Here is a 24,041-nt window from a genome sequence, read left to right as displayed (position 1 = left end):
ATATGTTACTGACAAACTTAAACTATAACATACCGAAATCAAATTTCTTCTTGTGTTTATGTTTTACATTTATTTTGTCAACTTGGGTGGTCTCCCACCCAAGAAAATTGTTTTGGCTGTTCCATCATATGAATTTTGATAATGATAGTTGAATTGTATGATTATTATCGTCATTTCGTTGTATTTCGTTTTAATGGTTATTAGATCATACAACCGCAAATACTGCTTTAATTGTTCTTGTGGTGTGCTAGATAGCATTCAGTGCGACGAAATGTTTATATTTTTCACGTTGACTATCTTTTCAGCAGGAGGTAAACGGAAACGTCCGAGATACCTTTGAGAACAGCAAAATGGTGGACAGAGAGAGCATCTACTCGAGTAATTTTCCTCATTCAAATGTACCCATCACTCCCCCTGGACTGGAAGCTATATATTCAGCATGTCGGAGACTTTACCCAGATCAACCAAACCCTCTACAAGTGACAGCGCTAGTCAAATACTGGTAAGTGTGATTCAAATTCCTTTTTGTACTTTTTGTAGTTTGCGGCAGACGACATTTTCACGGAGTCTCTGTCTCTTTGACTTTGAGTGCCAAGTATTCAGCACGAAAACATTTCTGTAGCGAGTTTACTAATCCCGTAAAATTCCTCTGGGAAGCTTCCAGAGCCAAAATACCTTCCGATATTATGACAGCGATTGTTTTCACATGCTTACGATGGATTAAGGCAGTAAACTGCTTGTGATAAAAGCCAAAAGGCCTGCTAGTGCTTGAAACTTCGAAGTTAGCATAAAGTGCTTCATCAGTTGAACGATAACTATTCTAAACTAGGGAACACACACAGGAACTAGACAAAAGGTGGACGTTACTTTGACAGGATGTGCGTTTAAATGCGTCCGACGAGTGCGATTACTATACATTTAAAAAAAAGTATAATGATATTTACAGGGATGTCGTTAGGCGTCGGACATCGGACATAGAACTCTCAGAATAAAATAACACATTTCATTTTTTTTTCAGCAAGACAGTATAGCTTTGTCAATTCCCCGAGACCATGACATGAGCCAAGAAAGCTCTTTTACGAAAAAAAGCATGCAGAAAGTGACAAGCCAGTAGAGCGCAGAAGCGCTTGCGCTAAGCAGGAATTGGCTGAGCATCAGTGTGTTTTCCAAAACTCCAGCGCCCTCAAGTCTAACTCTTGTGATCTCAAGCAAAAAACATGTGACCTCAGGCAAAACATGGCAGAGATCACTGTAAGCTATTGGTGATCATCACATGCTTTAAAATCCAGACAGTTATTTCCCTAAAACGTCTATTGCTTTGGCTTGCTACATGTAGCTGGAAGCGGAATGCAGCTGTTGCATGATGAAATTATAATCTTGTTATGAAAACTAAACAAAACACTTAAAGTTAAACAGTGCTGCATGGAATGATTGTAAATTAACGAGTGACATGTGGATTTGTACTTAAATTAGAATCCAGTGATTGCTGTGCATTCTTCAAATTAGGTTATCATGCAAATTGTGTTCTAGTTACACACAAGCAGAAGTGGGCCTCTATTTGTAAGAATATATGATTTTAGTTGTTTGAACGTTCGTGAACTGTTGACGCTTGCCGAATGACATTGACAACAGTTAAGATTTAAACTCACCTGTGGAGCAAGTTTTGACTAAATGTTTTAACATAGAGGGGGAATCGAGACGAGGGTCGTGGTGTGTGTGTGTGGAGCTATTCAGAGTAAACTACTGGACCAATCTTTATGAAATTTTACATGAGAGTTCCTGGGTATGATATCCCCAGACGTTTTTTTCATTTTTTTGATATGTCTTTGATGACGTCATATCCGGCTTTTTGTAAAAGTTGAGGCGGCACTGTCACACTCTCATTTTTCAATCAAATTGATTGAAATTTTTGTAAAGCTATCTTCCCACGAATGTCGGACTTCGATATTGCATTTCAGCTTGGTGGCTTAAAAATTAATTAATGACTTTGGTCATTAAAAATCTTAAAATTGTAATAAATTTTTTTTTTATATAAAATGATCCAAATTTATGTTCATCTTATTCTACATCATTTCCTGATTCAAAAAACATATAAATATGTTATATTTGGTTTACAAACAAGCTCTGAAAATTAAAAATATGAAAATTATGATCAAAATTAAATTTCCGAAATCGATTTAAAAACAATTTCATCTTATTTCTTGTCGGTTCTTGATTCCAAAAACATATTGATATGATATATTTGGATTAAAAACACGCTCAGAAAGTTAAAACGAAGAGAGGTACAGAAAAGCGTGCTATGCATCACAGCGAAACCACTACCGCGCTGAACAGGCTCGTCAGTTACACTCCGTTATGCACAAGCGGCGGACTACGGTCACTGTGAAAAAATGCAGTGCGTTCAGTTTCATTCTGTGAGTTCCACAGCTTGACTAAATGTAGCAATTTCGCCTTACGCGACTTGTTTTTACTGTTCTGGGTACCTTATATTAAATCGTTACACTGCCCTTCAGAAAGTCCCAAGTCAGCAGTTTTAGAATGGAAGGATACATGTGCGCTGGTTAGATCGACTCAATCGAGTAAGTGGTGGATTGATCATACTGCTTGAATGAATGCTCTTGTAATATATAATTGTAGACATTTTGTTTTTCTTCTAGGCATCCTTTGTTATACAGAGGAGGCCAAAATAGTGCTTTTTTGCAATCTATCACAAAGTTTAGCCCTAGTCTTGTGTTGTAAGTGAGGCTGTGTATAGTGTAAAAATGTATACATTGTGTCTGTGCCTGTAGTCATGGAGTTTACCAGCAAGCTTCTAGCACTCACAGAGCGGCCCTCTCCCCAGGAGACCCTGGTTCCATTGTCAGCTAGACCCCCCACCAAGACTTATTTTTCCCCAGCTTGTTTTCCAACACCCCCCACAAAGCTGTCAGATAAATTTAGCAGCAGATCAATTGAGAGGACACACACAGGAGCACTGGCTTCAGGTTTTTGCTGGGGATGCTGCATTAGTCAGCTTTCCTAGGGGATGATGTCGCTGATGTTGGTTTCATCTGTGTTAATTGTGAAAACAGATTTTTTTCCTGATGTTTTGTTCTGACCATGAGTATATATATGGCCATGCAACGAAACTCTCTTTCTCTCTCTCTCTCTCTCTCTGTCTAGCTGTGGTGTGTGTGTGTGTGTGCGATGTTCTCTAAGTTATACAGTTGTTTTCATTGTCCCTGGTGGTTTTGAGTTGAACAGCTTTAGAACTTGGACGTTTTTCACTACTATAGTATAGTCCTGTCGTTTTGAGTGAAGTTAAACATAATTATCAGAAATTGTGAAAGAAACAATTGAAAGTCAGGAGAGACTTTCTTCCGAGATTTGTTAAAATCTCTTAGCAGAGAAAGAGAGAGAAAAAAGTATCCCTTCACAGACAGCCTATTGGGCTTATTTTCCTATTTTCTCATATATATAAGATTGCTGTCAAAAATGTTTGGTATTTACTGAAACAACATTAAACGAGTTTACCAACATACATAGTGAAGAGAAACAAAACCCACAAAAACAAAACATGATCCACAGGAGCTCAGCCCAGGAGACCAAATACCACAATTCTAGACGAGACCCAGTACATGGTTGGTCTGGCACAATGAATGAATGATCCCAAAGGCAGTATTTATTCCAATTATTGATGTGAGGAAAAAGGGGGCTGTGGGAGACCAGGTAGTTAGTTTCCCATCAACACAAGAGAGCATTGTCCATCCCCACTAGAGATAGGTCTACATGTACCCCCCAGGCAGGGCAGAGTTGGGCAGAGTTGGCTTTGTCACTCAGCAGTATCGCTGAGCGCCGCTTACCTGTGCAGTGGAACCCTCCGGTTAAGACCATGTTTTTTAAACACCCCACCCTCTTGTTTGATCCTATTTTTACTTTTCTCTTAAATATCGTTTGCAAATACATGCAAACCGTAATTTAAAGACTTTTCAATTTAACTTGCCTGATTTTCTCACATTTTTTGGGGGGTCATCAAAAGGGGGCTCACTGTAGTGTATAGTGTGTTCAGTGGCTGACCAAGGGTATCGGCGGTGTGGGGGGTACACTAGCTCTACCCCCTGCTGGGTAGAGCTTGGTTGGGTGACTGGGTACCAGTATAGTGAAAGGTTTTGGGTCACTGTCTGGGTCTCTTTGGACTGACCTGCCCTACTTTCCTCCAGAGAGTGTGACCTAGAATTATCGGTATAAGTTATTTATAAAAGTTTCCTCTTGAGTTAGTGGTCCTTCTCTGATTAGCTGAACTTGTGCGGTGCTCTGTGAGAGGTGTTTTCTTTGTGTTTAATATTATTTTGTTTGGACCTAGCTATTGATGTGTACATTGTTGTTAAAGTTAAACAGTTGTTTGTTGTATGTTTATCAGGGTTTGCTAGTGTGTGATAGGGTTCGTGTCCGTCTGTAGATGTTAGTTTCTTTGTAAGTCCTGTGTTGACAACTCTTCGACAAGCGCTTAGAACTGTACCCAGGGAATATAAGCTTCATATTGATTGATTGATTGAACTCTTTGCCATGGGGAGGGGGGGGGGGGGATGAGTGGGGTAAAGAGAAGATTTTGATGTGTGTGTATCTTGTTCAGTCACAAACAGGATGCACATGAGCCTTGCTTGCACGTTAAATTTAATTTAATAATTATGTAATATAACACTTATTAACACAAAGAGATAAAAACAAAGAAAAAAAATTAAACTATTAATTGTGCAGATTCATATCCACAGCAAAAGAAGGTACTTAATCATTTGGACTATTTACATTTTGAGATAATTGGCTAAGTTAGATAATTTCCTGAAGCCCAAGAAAGAAAGAAATTAATTAGCCTTGTCAGTTCTGACTGTAATCCAGCATGCTGACCTCCTGAGGGAGGATGGGATTTCTTCTTTGTCTGATTGCCCACAGCACTGCTCTCCCACTTAGCTTACAGGAGGTGAGGAATGAATCTCATCCAGCCTGGAAACTCTTATAGTCTGATTAGCACCATTGTTTAGCCAGCCTTAATACTAATACTAATAGTGCTACCTAAGCAAGGCAGTGGATGTGGAACAGACAGGCTTTTGTCTCTCAGGCTTTGTGTCAGGGTTTTTTTTCCATAAGAGAAAATGTTGGTGTGGATGTCTTATTGTGTCAACTAGGGCAATAGCAATGTGCATGGAAGGGCCAGTTGGTGTTGTGAGTGTACATGTGTGATTTATACTATAGCAGGGTTAAATGCCGCTGTGAATGGTTTTTCTTCGAAAAGTGGACGAGAGACAAGGGGGAACTTAAACACTAAACATCTCAGAAAGTTTAATCACACCGTACAGTTTAATCACACAGTTAATCACAATGGTTCTGTTCATCTGTGATAGCTATCCTCCCTTGTTTTCTCCTTGTCAGTGTCATGTCAGGCTATCAGTCTCACCCCATTACCCTCATCTATCTCAGGAAATAGCTTGTGTGACACCTTGCAGGTTCTGTAGTGCATTGTAAGCTCTTTTTTTTTTACCTTAACTTTTTAGCCACAGAGCACTTGCATACATGTATTACATGTGTCCATATTCACATTTTTAATTCTCGTTACCTCTAGCATTCCAAGGCGTATTTCCCTTTAGTGTGTCCTGTGGAATTATTTACAATGCTTTACAAAAATGCAGAAATGGCAACTCGTTCCATAAATTAAGCCAGATACAGAGAAACAGAAAGGAAGAATAAGACTTGGCCGCTAGCACTTGGCTGGAAGCAACAGAAATTGTTTCATCTGTAATCACTGATGAGTTCTTGCAGAGAGGATGATGCTCTGGCAGAGGAGCGGCTTTGGCAAGCTTGTCAGGCATTGCAATCATTTGTAACATTGTTAGTGTTATTATGCAACCAGGCTTCCCCCGGAGAGCGTTTTTTTCAGGGGTGGTCTCAGCAAAAAAAAAGTGGCATGCAACTCTTTCGCAGTTGGCAGAATGTCTTGTCTAAAATGCAATACTTCCCTGGAGAGAACTTTTCAGGGTCGATTCAAGAATAAAATGGCATGGGTGTTTTCTGCAGTAAGCAGAATCTCTTGTTGAACGTCCACAATGCAAACTTAACTACTAGATTCCTCTAAAAAGCACTTTTTATAGGTTGTAAGTCTCAACAGAACAAATACAAAGGGATAAAATTATCCAGAACAGGAATTTTGCATTTTGACACCTTGACAGATTCCTGACCATGGATCTTGTTCAAAATGTTTTTCAGGTGTCAATAGTTACTTAAATAGCTGAATTAATTACAATTTGGTGGTGGTGTTTTTTTCTACTGTTAGTGTTACTGTTAGTTTTGAATTTTAAGGCCACAACTTTGAAGTTTGAATCGTTTTGAATTTCAAGACAAGAACTTTAAAGTTTGAATTGTTGATAACCATTGTGTTTGTTTGTTTGTTCATGGGCTGAAACTCCCACGGCTTTTACGTGTATGACCGTTTTTACCCCGCCATTTACGCCACTTTCGGAGGAAGCATGCTAGGTATTTTCGTGTTTCTATAACCCACCGAACTCTGACATGGATTACAGGATCTTTTTCGTGCGCACTTGGTCTTGTGCTTTCGTGTACACACGGGGGTGTTCGGACACCGAGGAGAGTCTGCACACAAAGTTGACTCTGAGAAATAAATCTTTCGCCGAACGTGGGGACGAACTCACACTGACAGCGGCCAACTGGATACAAATCCAGCGCGCTACCGACTGAGCTACATCCCCGCCCAGATAACCATTGTGTGAACTTACTGTGAGAAGAAAACTGATTTTGGGCCATGTATACAATTTGTGTGTGTGTGCAGGTTGGGTGGGCCAGACCCTTTAGACTACATCAGCATGTACTCCAACCCTGGTGACCCTGCCCGACAGATTCCTCCGCACTGGCATTACATTAGCTTTGGCCTTTCCGACCTGCACGGGGATGGCAGAGTACATGAGTAAGTTGTCATTGCCTATCCACTTTGTCTTAACTGAACTTTGTATTTATATTAGCCAATCTTGCTGCTAAGATTTGTCTTTGAAAGCTTTCCAAACCATTTTAAGTAAGTATAATTTAAAAACAGACCTGTGCACATCTACGGTTTCTCCGTAATTTCTCCAATTTTTATATGCAGAATACGGTGCTACGGATTTTTAATTAAAATTCCGTAATTCCGATGATTTACTCCACACAAAAAAAGTGTACTTTTTTCTGTTTTAAGATGTTTTGACCAATTAGTTGACCGTTGCGCTGAAAAGGCGTTTTCCGATTTACCGGAAGCGCGCGCGCGCGTTCTCAGCATTGAGTCTTTGTTCTTAGACTTAGTTCGTCCAGCGTCTGCGTGGCAACTTGTGATTGAAGTGAAACATGGAAAAGAAAAAAAGAGTGCGAGATTCAGATAGAGAAGAGGAGACACCAGCTCTGTCACCAAAGAAGAAGAAAACGGCACAACAGTGCTGGAAGTCCAGTTATTCTCAAGACAACCTGGAGATCGTAAAATCCAGCAAAGGAGACCAATACGCTTTTTGTAAGGCGTGCGAATCACACGTCAGCGTGGCCCATGGTGGTGCCAATGATGTTTTCCGCCATGTGTCTGGTTCGAAGCACAAAGGCAACAAGAAAAGCTTGAAAGCACAGCCAGCCATCAGTGGATTTGTTAAGATGGACGATTCAGTCTCAGATGACAACATGATAACGATGATGTGCAGCTTGATTGTGCAGCTTTGTGAGCAGAATTATGTCTTGAGCTGTCGTTACAGCTTACTACTAAAACATTTTAAAAACTACTGAAATTTGGTTTGATTACTATTGATGAGCGTTTTGAGTGTGCACAGGTCTGTAAAAAGCTTCTCTCTTGAAGATAAGATGGATAAGACAAAAACCAACAAAAGCTAAAAGAAGCCTTTATGTTACAGCACTGGTGGGGGAACAGATGGGCCAAGCGGGTTTGGGTTTGAACTCAGTATGAGACTGAAACGAGAACCTGAGGAAACCAACCCACCCACATGGCCTGCTGCTTTGATGCAAGCCCTTGCCAGATATGTCTTTCAGTCAGGTAGGTTGAAGTACTAAAAGCTTTTTTTGGCTTCCTGCGGGCACTGTGTGTGTCTGTGTGTGTGTCTGTGTGTGCACATACAATGGGAACTTCCTTTTTATATTTAGTCAAGTTTTGACTAAATATTTTAACATCGAGGGGGAATCGAAACGAGGGTATGGTGTATGTGCGTGTGTCTGTGTGTGTGTCTGTGTGTGTGTCTGTGTGTGTGTGTAGAGCGATTCAGACTAAACTACTGGACCGATCTTTATGAAATTTGACATGAGAGTTCCTGGGTATGAAATCCCCGAACGTTTTTTTCATTTTTTTGATAAATGTCTTTGATGACGTCATATCCGGCTTTTCGTGAAAGTTGAGGCGGCACTGTCACGCCCTCATTTTTCAACCAAATTGGTTGAAATTTTGGTCAAGTAATCTTCGACGAAGCCCGGGGTTCGGTATTGCATTTCAGCTTGGTGGCTTAAAAATTAATTTATGACTTTGGTCATTAAAAATCGAAAAATTGTAAAAAAAAATAAAAATTTATAAAACGATCCAAATTTACGTTTATCTTATTTTCCATCATTTGCTGATTCCAAAAACATATAAATATGTTATATTCGGATTAAAAACAAGCTCTGAAAATTAAATATATAAAAATTATTATCAAAATTTTTTTTTCGAAATCAATTTAAAAACACTTTCATCTTATTCCTTGTCGGTTCCTGATTACAAAAACATATAGATATGATATGTTTGGATTAAAAACACGCTCAGAAAGTTAAAACAAAGAGAGGTACAGAAAAGCGTGCTATCCTTCTTAGCGCAACTACTACCCCGCTCTTCTTGTCAATTTCACTGCCTTTGCCATGAGCGGTGGACTGACGATGCTACGAGTATACGGTCTTGCTGAAAAAGGGCAGCTACTTGACTAAATATTGTATTTTCGCCTTACGCGACTTGTTATTACTTTGGGACCTTCAATTTTACGACAACCCCCTTTTAGTTTTTCAGATTTCATGTTGATAATGTAAATTTATGTCTATTTGTTTGGGGGGGGGGGGGTGTCTATTGTATCTTTCTGCTTGTGTGCATGCTTTGTGTGTGTGTGCTTGTGTGCATGCTTTGTGTGTGTGTGTGTGTGCAAAGAGTTATTTTCTGTGCCATCTGTTTCAATTTTCATGCATCTCTCAAATTCAAAATCTCCTTTGTGATGATATGTAACACTGTAGGAGCATTGACAACAAATACACAGTACACAAACCATCTGTTTCAATTTTCATGCATCTCTCAAATTCAAAATCTCCTTTGTGATGATATGTAACACTGTAGGAGCATTGACAACAAATACACAGTACACAAACCATCTGTTTCAATTTTCATGCATCTCTCAAATTCAAAATCTCCTTTGTGATGATATGTAACACTGTAGGAGCATTGACAACAAATACACAGTACACAAACCTGCAACCGAAGATCCTTGTGTGCAGGTTCATTTGTGTTTATTATTTTTGCAGAAAATGTGCTATGCAGTGGTGACCACGTGTCATGGCACACCCCTTTGGACGGCAGCGAGTCTCGTGTACAGCACATGCTCATGACAGAAGATGCTCAGCTGCAGCCAATCACAGCCCCTTTTGGTGTGGTCAATTTCATTCAGGTGAGGCCATTTTCATAACACTACAGTTTTTTGTTTTCTTTCTCTCCATTCAAGTTTCAACAACAATGACAATACAAGACAGATTTGTTTCTGAGGGTTACACTAGAAGAAGCACGTATGTCCCTGTTTTTAATCAAGCCTGTACCCAACCTGGGGAAAAGCATTTTTAAAACATCAACAAGATTTACAAATTATCAACAAAATTGATCTTAATGAATTGAATAAGTACATGTAATAATGAAGAAATGAACTTTGTACATATTAGAATAAATCTAAAGTAACACATTTATAAAAAGCATTTATGATTTGCTTGGCTAGTTCATTCTTGAAAGGGTTCATGCTCACAGTTACCCTTAACATAGTAAAGAAAGAATTCCACAGTAGACTGTCAGAATATACCAGACTGACTTAACACTTTGTACCCCACCAATGTTGACCAAGTTTTTGTTAGCCGAGACCAGCTGTGCTGCAGCAGGACACTCAGAATTGTAGTAACTGTGAATAAACACGCTGGAATGCAGGCGTTAGATAGACGTTACTGGAAGCGACTGAAGCTTGCAGTCGTTAGATAGACGTTACTGGAAGCGAGTGAAGCTTACAGTCTGAGCAGAATGCGGGTATGTGCCGAATGAGAGCAAATGCAATGTAGTGACTGTGCGTACGGATATATCCGTACCTGGGAGACACTGAATTAAATAGATCAGTTCTTTAAGAATAAGAATACTTTATTATCTCATAGAGAAATTCAGGTTCTTTGGATATGTGTCATAAGTTTATTGGTATGACAAAAATGGCCAGGTTTACTGAAAATCTTCATTGGATTTGATGTTTGTTGCAGATCGTGGGAGTTTGCGGGGAAGAGTTGAAAGCAGCACAACACTGGAATGGTCCTGGTGTCATTGAACTATTGAGATCAAAGCCAACGTGAGTATTCTGTGCCTTTTGCATTCAAAATGTGTGGCTTTGTGTTTTGTGTTCTGCTAGCCATGTTTTGTATAATGGATGAGGTTGCATATGTCAGGCATTTTAAAAGCACAGTAAATTGGTCAGACAGGTGGTCACACATTATTTATTTCCGTCGTTCATTGCTTAGAGAAGAAATAACAAGTATGGATAAGTCTGTCTTGACCTGATCTTTTGATCTTTCCGTCTGTAAATGGCTATTTTGGTTCATATGCCTGTATTTACCATTGCCAGGTGAATTCACAGTGTAATTTGACGTCAGTGGCATGTCTGCTTCTTTATTTGAAGACGTCAATGTTCCAGAGTTCATACTGCCGGATGTTTGACTTGAATACTTGACATTACATATGGAGGAACCATTGTTGCCGTGGCAACTGCTAAGGTTTTATGGTCAGCCCCACTGTAGTTTTATGTTTATAATCAAAAAACAAGAAAGGTAGGTTGTTGGAACGTTTGTTATTGACAAAACAATACAATAACAAACTTTTTTGTCAATAACAAACGTTCCAACAACCTACCTTTATTGTTTTTTTATTCTGAATTTTGGAACATTGGCAGTCTCTTTGTTTTTGGATTTATTTTATGTTTATAAGTGAAACAGCTGCATAAGTGAAACTCTTTAATGGAATCAACGGATGTTTGAAAGAATACTTAACATTCTGTATGTAGTATCTGCTGTTACCCTAGCAGATGCTGAATTTGTAAGGTCACCTCCACTTACATCATGAAGTGTTACGTTTATTAGCGGAACAGCTGTGTAAGTGAAACTTGTTTCAGAGAAATTACTTTTCTTAGTTATGGATGAAGAAGCACATCACATTTAAAAGGGACAGTCATTGAACTAATGGGAAAAGAAAAGGTCCAGCCCTCATTCATAGAGGTACCTTGGACTTCTGTTGATAATTACCAAGGCAGATCTAGGATTTGGAATAGACTATTTTCTGATATAACTCCGTCAGGTTTGTATGGGTTGTGAAAGAGTGAATGCCCTTGCTTTTCCTCGGACAAATAACTTCACACGTGCTCCTTTCCACGTGTTTTCAACACACCCCTTGTAGTGATTGGCCCCACCAATGTTTGTCAGAGTAAAAAGCAATGGCATTCACTCTTTGACAGCCCAGTATTTCTATGTGACTGTGTGGGTACGGTTTGTGTGTGTGTCTTCTTCTTTCATTTTCAAGATGTAATTTGGTATTACGCTTGTACTATGGTTACATACTCACAGAAAGGAGATATTTCTGGCAACCTGGTGAGCTTTACATACCAAGCACACTGAGATCAGCATAAATACAATGACTCCAAATCATAGCAGGCAAGCAGCACACACAGGTGCACGCGTACCTGTTGTCTTCAAACTCCACCCTGCATGATGTGTGGTTGCTTCATCATAACTGTCTTCCTATACCTTTGCAGTGCTGGAGGTCCCTGGCTGGTGACAGATATGCGCAGAGGGGAAACGATATTTGAGCTGGACCCTCAACTTTCGGTCAGTCTTCTGTTGTTGTTCTTGCTCCTTGTTGCAGAGATAGCATACCAGTAATCTCCTGTTTCGGTATATATTTAGTGTGTGCTGGTAATTAGTAACAATGGTTTACTTGTTTAAAAATGATTGTTTAACTTGTGAATTATGAATGGTATTTTTTTTTTATTCATATTATGTTTTCTGTGCCTAAAAATGTGCCAACTGCTGCAGATGGCAATTGCAAGCCCATACTCAATTAAGTGTAAGTCACTGGAAAGGATGGCTTTTTAATTTGAGAGGTACATTCCTTTTCTGACTTCCAGATTTTAGAACCTGTCTTCTGTAAACCACTGATTAAATTACATATCTTATCCCAATTCACATATAGCAATTTACTTCAGTTTAGTGCTAGAACGCTGAAACTACGCTCCACCCTGGTAGGGGGGGAAGTAACCCTAAAAATAGAACGGCCTTGAACAGTCACATGACCATCTCTGACCAATGGTTACCTCCTACATGCATTGCGCATGCGTACTCTCGCCGCCATGTTATTCATTCGCTCGAAGCGCCCCTTTTATTTTTAGGGGATCTAAAGCGGGGTAGGCGGGAGGGACTTTAGTATGTGAATTGGGTAAGTATATTAATCAAATGAAAATTTATTCTTAAAATTTTTGATTAAATTACATATCTTATCCCAATTCACATTATATAGCAGATTGCTTATTAAGGTGGTGGGGTGCTCACCTATGAACTAGGCAACAATTGCCCTGCTGCTACCATCGCTGGTAGCGCCTTGGTACCGTCCTGCCGCACACTGGAAATGTCGCGCAGGTAATAGTTGATGAAGACATCTTCCGATCTCCAGTACGCAGACTGGAGGACTTCGGATAATCTCCCTGATCTTCACACAGCTAAGGAGGATGCCCAGGATCTTGCCTCATGCGTCCTTGTTTAATAGTGCTATATGTTTGATGTAAAATCAATGTCTTGTTTGTATTATTGTTATGTACCACCCCTGAATTTCTCTATGAGATAATAAAGTATTCTTATTCTTATTCTTATTCTTATTCTTATTCCTTGCCGACGTTAGAGGAAGAACTGACTGCCCCGACCCCCCCCCCCCCCCCCCCCAAAAAAAACCCCACAAAAAATCACCCAATAATTAACCTATCAAAACAAACTAAAAGCAAAATCATGGGACATAAATTGTACTATTGAGATGGCAAATAAAGACACACACACAAAGAAACAAGAAGAAGACTTGACAGCTTATACACTCTTTACATTTTGGTTGTCTATCATCAGGACCGAGTGGAGCAAGGCATTGAACAAGAAGAAGACTTGACAGCTTATACACTCTTTACATTTTGGTTGTCTATCATCAGGACCGAGTGGAGCAAGGCATTGAACAAGAGGGTTCGAACCTGAGCGGTGTCAGCAGTCGCTGCTTCTGGGATGAGCCAGGGGAGATTGACCACCACAGCAACTACAGCGATGACGACAAGGAGAACAACCGCAATGCTGCCGACAGGAGGGGGAGTCAGGATTCGGACCGAAGGCAAATCACAGATGTTGGTGAGTTTGGAAAATAATACCCTCATGTTTGGATGGAAAATTACGCCAAGAATTAGGCACGCATTAATTGCTAATAGTTGCTATTTGTTTTTGGTTTACATTTTGGTTTCACTCAGCTCAACATGCTGTTGAATGTATTTCAAGGTATTTGCACTGAACTTGCATTTATTTCTTTTTCTTGTATTTTTTTTTCATGCCCCCATGGGGTTTGTCCTTAACCCTTTCGCTGCCAATCAAAACTTTCGTATGTGCATTCCTGACTGCCAGGGAATATTGCAGTTCGGGGTGTAATAATTCACAAACAATTCTAGCTCCAAACTGGCAGTAGGTAGGTAAGTAAACCCTATGTTATTTTTAAGGGAAATTGAACCAAGAATCTGTTTTTAGTGTCTAATCATGGAAATAATAATTAGTTTGGCTTATAATGATGTTTAAATATGACCTTTTGAAACATCGGTCCGGCGCATCTTCCGGTGCCTGTGGATCAAACACACGTGGCTGTTTTGCTTGCTCCAAGAAAGGATTATAATCACTGTCATCTACCTGTTTCCAACGAATCGTCCGAAAGAAGATCTCCCCCTTCCCCTGTCAGTATCCATAATCATTTGCACCGCCTGTTGCGTCAGTCCGGCTTTGTTTTTCCCTACTAGGGCCCGGTCGACTGTCACCGTTAGCCATTTTGACGACTCGAGATTTCTCTCCCCTACCCTGCCGCCAAGGCTGAAAATAGCCTTCAGACGCAAAACCGCGTCACCATTTATGTTTATTCATGAGAATGAGGTATCCTTCCAAGCCATTGGCTGCTATTTGTGTGTCAGCAGCGACGTAGCATTTCTGGAAAATTCCTGAACAGAGAAGACGGGTAAACCCGTCCAAAGGCGCTGCGGCTGCACAAGCGCATGACGGGTATACCCGTCATAAGGCAATCAAGGGGTTAAACCTATTAGTGACAGTTACAGCCATCAATTTTCCAGTTATTGTATTTTAATAAATTTTTGTGTTTCAGAATCGGAGCAAATCAAAACTATGTTGAAAAAGGGTTTAAGCGGCACAAGACCAAACGTAAAGTCCAACGATGAGGGGGATGGGGAGGAGAGTGAACAGAGTCAGAGGTAAGCATACTCAAGTTGGCTCTACTATTGCACAAGCAAAACATTGAGATTAATGCTATACAAAAGCTTTTTTGTCAAAATAAGGACTTATTTTGGTGTTCCAGTCATAATTATATGTGTATGTTTGACAACCTAAGAGATGATGTGTGTGTGTGTGTAGCATGTGTGTACCGTGTGTGTGGCGTGTGTGTAGCGTGATCTTATGTGTATTGATCTTAATCAAATGAGCGTGTGTGTAGCGTGTGTGTAGCGTGATCTTATGTGTATTGATCTTAATCAAATGAGGCAGAACGCTATTTTAAGATCTGAGAAACAAATGGACGTAAGCGCTCTAACTGCAAATGACATTTGCGACAATACATGTACTAAATGCTTTTTATTCTGTCAGGTGCCAGGAGATAGGTTCAGTATAACTCTCACTTCGTGTTGTTGCTCATGTCATATGGATTTATAACACTTATGTACATTTTTTCTCAGATTTTTCTCAGATTTGTTTTGATTAATGATAAAGATTTTTTTTAAACTTTTCTTTCAAAGGCAAAAGCGACAGTCACGCAAAGAGTCATTTGACAGCACAAGTTCAGAAGGTCCCAACGAACTGATGAGAACTCGTGTGTTGGAGTCGGTGCATCTCAAATTCAACTTGGAAGCTGGTTCACTCTTACCTTTGGCCCTCAGGTAGTAAAGTTTTACTTATGTTTTACCCTTTCATGGTCAGATTTTGTTGAGTTTTTAACTACCCACAGACCCAGAAGCACAGATATTCTACTCTGTTAGCCATATTGTTCTGATCAGAGCAAAACTTTGCATAATTTATGGGGAAATCAAAGCAAACTTTGTTTGCTCTGTGTGTGGGGACCGCAACACGGTGGCTTAGTGGTAAGGCGTTCGCCCAGTGGGCGGGAGGTCGTGGGTTCGAACCCCGGCCGGGTCATACCTAAGACTTTAAAATTGGCAATCTAGTGGCTGCTCCGCCTGGCGTCTGGCATTATGGGGTTAGTGCTAGGACTGGTTGGTCCGGTGTCAGAATAATGTGACTGGGTGAGACATGAAGCCTGTGCTGCGACTTCTGTCTTGTGTGTGGCGCACGTTAAATGTCAAAGCAGCACCGCCCTGATATCACCCTTCGTGGTGGACTGGGCGTTAAGCAAACAAACAAACTGTGTGTGGGGTGAGTGGTGGGCAATAACCTGCTTTTGCCCTGTGAGGTTCGCCGTCCTACTGAGTGAATCTTGAATGGTCGCTCTTCTTTCAGAATGTGATGTCGCTCCCACGGGGTTAATTTTGGGACGATGCCTTGGTGTGTGTGTGTGTATGAGGGTTTTCTTACTGCTGAAGTTTGAAGTTGCTTGGGATATGCATTAAAAACCAAACATTAACTACCTAATTCATCTCTTACTTAAAAGACAGTTAAGCATTCAGTGATTTACACACACATATTCCATCTTTCTACCTACTAACATGCCACGTTGTTCCAGGGGGCGGTTAAAACACGGTCGTCACTTCACCTTCAAGAGCGTGATGAACGACGTGGCCGTGACCTTGGTGTCTGCCAGCGTTGTGGGTTCTATCGCCGATGTGGAGCACCCCTTTGCTGCACACGGCACGTGGCTGCAGGTTCTGGTTGCTGATCACTTCTTGGAGGAAATGATCGCAGACCTGGAGGAACTGGCTTACCCTACTGAGGTGTGTGTGTGTGCGCGTGGATGTGTGTGACACGTCTTTATTTATGTGGGAAATGGCATAAGCAAACAGGTACATCTAGCCCTTGCCTAAAGAGAGAGAGAGAGAGAGATATTGCTTTGGAACGAGGGAGTGATCTCATACTTGGTAGAATGAAGGCATTGTCAGGCCAGGACACAAACACTAAAACAGAGACATGGGAGATTTAGGTACGATTAGTGTTGCCACACACCTACATGTCCCCCTCCACACGCTACCCCATCCCAATGTGTGTGCCCCCCCCCCCCCCCCCACCTCTCTGTAATAATATGTTTTTGTGGTTTATGTTATACATTAATTTGTTTATTTACTGAGCTATGAAGTTTGAATAGCTATACATGTAGCTCATCTTTTCTGTTGCAGATTATGTGCCCGAAAACTTTCAGCTGGCCAGAGCATCGCCTTTGTATCACCATCCTTGCCAATGAGAGCTAACCTGGATCCCTTTGTCAATTACGTCTCTTGTGTCATCCTGGGCAAAACTTGGACACTATAAGAAGAAGGAGAGAAAAACGAGTTGACTATGACCCTGTTGTGAACTAATTGTCATCTCATTGATGTTGTCAGCATTGACTGGTTGACGTTGGCAATCCATACTTGTTAGAATGTCTCAGTGGGTGTGCGTTGTATTATTTGTGGGAAAATGCAGCAGAGAGGCTGCTGTGCAAATGTCCACTGACCGGGAAGGTGTGATCTGTGACTGGAAAGAAAATTAGCTGATTTGTGGTGCACATATTTTTTTAATCATGCAGGTTGAATTTTTGAGTGCATGTTTGCCCAGTTGCTAGTGTTATAAAGGGGGGGGGGGGGGGGAGGAGGACCTACAAAACTTTCAATAGGCTTACACAAGCTTACTATGGTACTAGTTGCAAGAATTTGGGTAACCTTCATTAGTGAGCTGGTGTTTTTAATTTGAAAGTGTGGGATTGTGATGATTATCTTGGAGCGTAGTATGTTTGTGAAAGCGTTGAGATCGTTTGAGATTAAGTGGGTGCAAAACAGCTGCGGGACATTGTCTTGTAGGTTCTAATGGCTGTAGCAAGTTTGCTTTGAAGGAAAGATTGTGAATATGTGTACTGTACAGAACTTTGACTCTTATCAGAATGTGCTGGTAAGTTAACTTCTATGTGATGTAAATAATTTGTGGTTGATTGTTTCCTAGACACTCATGAGCTGTTCGCTTTTGACTAATACTTGAATGTTTGAGTGCATCGAAGGACTGCACGCACAAAACCGACGGGGGAAACAATATACTAGCTGCTCATTTGTAATGAGTATTTACTTAATATGCTGTCCCTGCTTTGCGACATGACAGTATCTGACAAATAAGTTATACTAATCCCTGCGACAGGTTATTGCCAACAGTAACTGTCTTGCTTTTTCAGCATCAAATGGAATTGGATTCTGAGCTGCATAAGATTGATACCAAAAAATCAGTGTGGTGTTCTAAATAGACTTGGGTGCATATTTACTTTATACAACAGTTAAAGTACATCACCAAGACTAAGCTAAGTTTTATTTTGTTCACAGATCTGATGTTTTGTTTCTGCAATTTTAAAAAAATCAATGTTTTATTGGTATACTTGTATGATTTTGATGAATTTAAGTTTGTGTTAAGATTTCAGCACTTCTTGTTCAGTTTTGAATGGTTCTCTGTTCTCTGTTTTCAGTTTTAAACTGAAAGTTCGTTTTTCAAGCCGTGCAATAATGTGTATTCTTTCAACTAGGTTGTTACTACAGGTACACAATTTTAATTTTTGTAAAACTTGTAAATATTTTTCTATTTTAGGCCTTGATTCGATTGTACATCATCTTTAAGGTTTTGTTTTTGTCTTTTTAATCCTTTGGCTCTTGTCGTTAATTTTTGCATCAATTAAGAAAATGACGTGACAGGTCCGTTTCCGTTTTTGACTCACATGCGAAGCAAAAGTGAGTCTATGTACTCACCCGAGTCGTCCGTCCGGACGTCCGTCCGTCCGTCCGGAAAACTTTAACGTTGGATATTTCTTGGACACTATTCAGTCTATCAGTACCAAATTTGGCAAGATGGTGTATGATGACAAGGCCCCAAAAAACATACATAGCATCTTGACCTTGCTTCAAGGTCAAGGTCGCAGGGGCCATAAATGTTGTCTAAAAAACAGCTATTTTTCACATTTTTCCCATTTTCTCTGAAGTTTTTGAGATTCAATACCTCACCTATATATGATATATAGCGCAAAGTAAGCCCCATCTTTTGATACCAGTTTGGTTTACCTTGCTTCAAGGTCAAGGTCACAGGAGCTCTTCAAAGTTGGATTGTATACATATTTTGAAGTGACCTTGACCCTGAACTATGGAAGATAACTGTTTCAAACTTAAAAATTATGTGGGGCACATGTTATGCTTTCATCATGAGACACATTTGGTCACATATGATCAAGGTCAAGGTCACTTTGACCCTTATGAAATGTGACCAAAATAAGGTAGTGAACCACTAAAAGTGACCATATCTCATGGTAGAAAGAGCCAATAAGCACCATTGTACTTCCTATGTCTTGAATTAACAGCTTTGTGTTGCATGACCTTGAATGACCTTGACCTTGGGTCACATGTATTTTGGTAGGAAAAATGTGTAAAGCAGTTCTTAGTGTATGATGTCATTGCTATGTAAAGGTCAAGGTCAAGCATGTGAGTCGTATGGGCTTTGCCCTTCTTGTTTGAATATTATTTTAAACATCATGCAGCTTATTTATTTCATTGGTTTACTGTTAAATAGTCAAATCTTCTTGAATGGCTGGGGGGGGGGCGTTAAGTAGGTGATTGATTGCCATGTTCCTTGTGGTTACGTTTTAAGTGGTTTCTTGTGAATTTTACGATGGCTGTGAAGTTTTAATTTGTCTTTTTGTAACTCCCTTTTCAATCCCTCATCTTTTGTTCATTTGTGAAACAAAATGTTAGGTCTCATTGTGACAGTCAGATCCGCTTTTGCAGTTAGGTCAAACTTGTTCATGTATTTTGTCATCTTTTTGTTCCATGGTTTGATAAGATTTATTCTTCCAGCAATGGCATTGTGTATCATGAACCCCCCGCGGGTTAGGGGGAATAATTTACCCGATGCTCCCCAGCATGTCGTAAGAGGCGACTAACGGATTCTGTTTCTCCTTTTACCCTTGTTAAGTGTTTCTTGTATAGAATATAGTCAATGTTTGTAAAGATTTTAGTCAAGCAGTATATGAGAAATGTTTAAGTCCTTGGTACTGGAAACTTGCATTCTCCCAGTGAGGTCATATATTGTACTACGTTGCAAGCCCCTGGAGCAATTTTTTGATTAGTGCTTTTGTGAACAAGAGACAATTAACAAGTGGCTCTATCCCATCTTCCCCCTTTCCCCGTCGCGATATAACCCTTCGTGGTTGAAAACGACGTTAAACACCAAATAAAGAAAGAAAGAAATCTTATATACTAAGTGGCATATTCTTTGTGACTGGCATGTCATGTTTGTAGTAGACATGGACTATACAGTGTATGTGAATGAATTTATAACTGTCCTTTTTTTAAGGTCATAATCATGCGAGATGGGCAGGACAGGTGTCATTCATGGTTGTGAAAGTCACTTTGCCGTTATGAAGACATTTTGGATTTTGTACAAAGTCAAGGAGTGAAGGTTTGTTTTTGTTTTTCATGCAGGAATGTTTTCAAAGGATTAGGAGACCCTATCATAACACCTCACGTGAAGTCACTCATTTTGGTTGTGTAGTGTGTATGTGGTGAATGAATTCAAGTGCTACAAAGAACAGCTGCTGTCTTGGCCCGAAATGTGTTTCCCCTTACCCAATGGTTTATCCCGAAAAAAAGGATTGGAAGTATATTTGTTTTCTGAATCAATAAAATAGTGTAACTTGTATTCTTCTGTTTTGAGTAGTGTGAGTGATTTAGCTGTAGATTGTTGTGATTTGGTGGACTTTTTGTCATTTTTGGAGGCAACTGAGAACACACACACACAGATACAGACATATCCAGGGACACAAACAAAAGATCAAAGCAGAATTTATACACTTTTATTATTGCGTAGAGTTTAACCATACCTTCATCTATATTTTTTAAGCACGGTTGGAAAACATCAATTTCTCACAAGCAGTGTAAGGATACAATGTAGAAAATGCACACACACCCACACACAAACCATCAGTTACTTTTTCCTCTGAGAGCATAGTATTTGACTTAAAAAAACACACAATATTCTGCTTCTTTGAAACTGTTGTAAACCTTTTGATAAAGCATCAGAAAATTGCACAGAGACATCTGAATTAAAAGTACATGTAGCTCTTATCATAAATGCATACTCTTGCACATTTTATTGCAAGCTGCATTGCCATGCAAGCAAGATAAAGAACAAAAGAAACAATTGCACACATTCACAAAAATACTTGAATTGCGAAGCCCTCAAGACTGATGTTAGAACAGTATGTCCTTGTTACATACACATACAGAATGTTGAAAACTTAGGTGTCTGTGTCCCCCCCAAAAATGTCATGTAGTGGGAATAGGAAGGCAGTGTTAAGGTGCATACAAGCAATGGAACCTTGGTCCACTAGATGACTCAGCAAGAGGTGGAGTGACTCGGACCTGTTTACCCTTACTATTTTGGAGTAATTTATTACTATTTTTTAGGCTTTGGGGGGGGGGGGGGGGGGGATACTCCATTTGAGTCCAGACTACGATTATTAAATGTGCTTCAAATTAGGTTTGTGTTGCTAATGTTGGCGTTTGTAACCACTGGGTTACTATTTTGGTCATCAGATTACTATTTTTTGACTTGACCATTACTCTTGTCAAGTGTTGGGGGTAAACAGGTCTGAGTGACTATGTGTGTGTATTTGTGTCAGGAAAGCTTTTAGTGCAAGCAGTGTGTAAATGAGTGTCTGTGGGAAGGTAAGTGTGTACATGAGTGTCTGTGGGAAGGTAAGTGTGTACATGAGTGTCTGTGGGAAGGTAAGTGTGTACAGCGGTACCTGTGATGAAAGGACAACCTTGGGACTAGCCAAGTGTCCCTACCTTGCAGGTGGCCTGTCATGATAGGTATACTTTGGTAGATAAAATAGGAATAGGGACAACAGAAGGTGTCCTTTTAAGGGAGGTGTCCTCTCATCGGAAGGTCCACACATTGCAGGTACCGCTGTTCTTTACAGAATGTTCTGTGTGTGAATGTGTGCGTTTAACCGTTATACAAATGTGTATAATGTCCAGGAATGTGTGCATGTGTTGATGTCTCGCGTTAACTGGAAGAGTATAGCACGAGTGTGCATATTCTCACTGGTGTACTTCGCCAATTTTACTGCATAGTCTGCCAACAAGAGGATAACAAAAAGGATGTACAACAAAAACTATCTATAATCAGGAGAAAAATGCTTGCAGTCAGCTCATCCAAATAAACTGGACAAACAAATATGCGCAAGTGAACTTTCTCTTCAAATGCGTATTAGAACTGCACAAGTGAAAATGCTACTGGATCTTACCATCCTGAACCATGGCAGATTAAATGCACTGAACAATTTCATTATCACAGCAACAAAAACATACATGAAAAATACAACAAAATGTATATCGGAGATCAACTCTCATATGCAAATATTAACTAGCAGGTTCCAAATAAAAATACCAGAAAAAGACAAGCAATGTTAAAACAAAAACTGGTTTTTTTTTCTTTAAAGAAGAACGCTTCGGAACATTATCCACGTACTCGCTCTCACAACCATTAATATTAAGCTATTCTCAGGAACAATCTTAAGGCATTTACACAAAAGTGCAAAAGATACATGTAAAATGGAATGTGCATTGTGTGGCCTCGATAACCAATAGAGGTCAACTGGCCGCCGATATCCTTCGCACAAAAGCCAAGCATCGCCACTGCTTGCTATTCAACCAACAAATCATGAACTCAGATAACTATGGGATAGAAATCCTGTAAGTAAGGTTATACTGGTGTCATACTGCAAATACATTCAAGTAGACTACCATTTGTTTATCAGGAATGATAAATGAAAACCCTCCAATATTCTGCCTTTGAGATTTTGACAAAAACAAAAACTCAAAACTGCAATTGCCTAGAGAAGAATTACTTTTTCTACGCTGCAATCAAAAATCCAAAAACAGATACATACATGTAGAAACGTTTCATTTTTGACCAAAACATTTGTCTTGTCTTGTCAAGATTTAAACATTCCAATAATATGCATCAATCAGTTCATATTATGATTGTAAAAGCCAGTATTCACTAGAACAAAAGGAAAATACTTAAAATTTAGTTCTGTGTGCAATAAAGCTAAAGAACATGTACAGTACATCGTAATCAGTCCACCAGAGTAGCGAGAGATGGCGGATTGTGGATCTCCATGCGTCTTAAGCCCAGCTCATCCACATCTGGAATGCTGGCCTGCTGTATGTGATACGATGCCAGCTTGTGCTGCCACCTGTTGAGCAAGTCCAGCACTTGTCTGTCTGTTTCATTCCCCTCTCCAGGCTCAAGGGACCCCTGATAAAGAAAAAAAGATAAAGAAATAAAAGGAAATAAAAAATCTCAATATTCAGTTACTGCTTATTCAGATTGAGAAGGCTAAAAAAATAAACTGAACATGAAGGGCAAAGCCCATACGACTCACATGCTTGACCTTGACCTTTACATGACCTTGACCTTCAAGGTCAAGGTCAAATAACTAAACCTAGCAATGACATCATACACTAAGAACTGCTTTACACATTTTTCCTACCAAAATACATGTGACCTTGACCCAAGGTCAAGGTCATCCAAGGTCATGCAACACAAAGCTGTTAATTCAAGACATAGGAAGGACAATGGTGCTTATTGGCTCTTTCTACCATGAGATATGGTCACTTTTAGTGGTTCACTACCTTATTTTGGTCACATTTCATAAAGGTCAAAGTGACCTTGACCTTGATCATATGTGACCAAATGTGTCTCATGATGAAAGCATAACATGTGCCCCACATAATTTTTAAGTTTGAAACAGTTATCTTCCATAGTTCAGGGTCAAGGTCACTTCAAAATATGTATACAATCCAACTTTGAAGGACCCTTGCGACCTTGACCTTGAAGCAAGGTCAACCAAACTGGTGTCCAAAGATAGGGCTTACATTGCCCTGTATAGCATACATAGCTAAGGTTGCCATTCTCGATAACTTCAGAAAAAAATGCGAAAATGTGAAAAATGGTCGTTTTTAAGACAACAATTACGGCCCCTGTGACCTTGAACTTGAAGTGAGGTCAAGTTGCCGCACATGTTTTTTGAGATCTTGTAACCATACACCATCAGGCCACATCAGGTGTTGATAGACTTAATAGTGTCCAAGAAATATCCAACGTTAAAGTTTTTCGGACGGACGGACGGACGGACGGACGACTCGGGTGAGTACATAGACTCACTTTTGCTTCGTATGTGAGTCAAAAACAGCTGCTGACAGTGAAAACTGAGAATGTATGTTACTGTAAATCAACAATCAGTAGTGTTTGTAACCCAA

At 39.9% G+C, this 24,041-nt stretch overlaps 2 protein-coding genes across 2 annotated transcripts in view; one reads left to right on the top strand and one right to left on the bottom strand.

Annotated features, from left to right (window-relative positions):
* Nucleotides 1-115: 115 nt before the first annotated feature.
* On the top strand, nt 116-21,023 carry LOC138981194 (suppressor of fused homolog). Its single transcript, XM_070354034.1, has 12 exons — nt 116-155; nt 306-502; nt 6,818-6,952; nt 7,911-8,050; nt 9,547-9,689; nt 10,528-10,613; nt 12,066-12,138; nt 13,500-13,689; nt 14,696-14,801; nt 15,339-15,479; nt 16,280-16,487; nt 16,887-21,023. Exons 2-12 carry the CDS (start codon nt 351-353, stop codon nt 16,956-16,958), a joined length of 1,446 nt encoding a protein of 481 aa, XP_070210135.1. The 5' UTR covers nt 116-155; nt 306-350; the 3' UTR covers nt 16,959-21,023.
* Nucleotides 20,548-24,041, bottom strand: part of LOC138981193 (uncharacterized) — a 74,053-nt gene continuing 70,559 nt past the window's right edge. Inside the window, exon 30 of the mRNA XM_070354033.1 lies at nt 20,548-23,037. Within this exon, the coding sequence (XP_070210134.1) occupies nt 22,855-23,037 (183 nt within the window). The 3' untranslated portion in view covers nt 20,548-22,854. The remainder of the gene's footprint in view (nt 23,038-24,041) is intronic.

Source organism: Littorina saxatilis, linkage group LG12 (assembly GCF_037325665.1).
Source record: "Littorina saxatilis isolate snail1 linkage group LG12, US_GU_Lsax_2.0, whole genome shotgun sequence".
Taxonomy (NCBI): Eukaryota; Metazoa; Mollusca; class Gastropoda; order Littorinimorpha; family Littorinidae; genus Littorina; species Littorina saxatilis.
The sequence above is the reverse complement of the archived record's forward strand: the minus strand, read 5'-3'. Positions and strand labels throughout refer to the sequence as shown.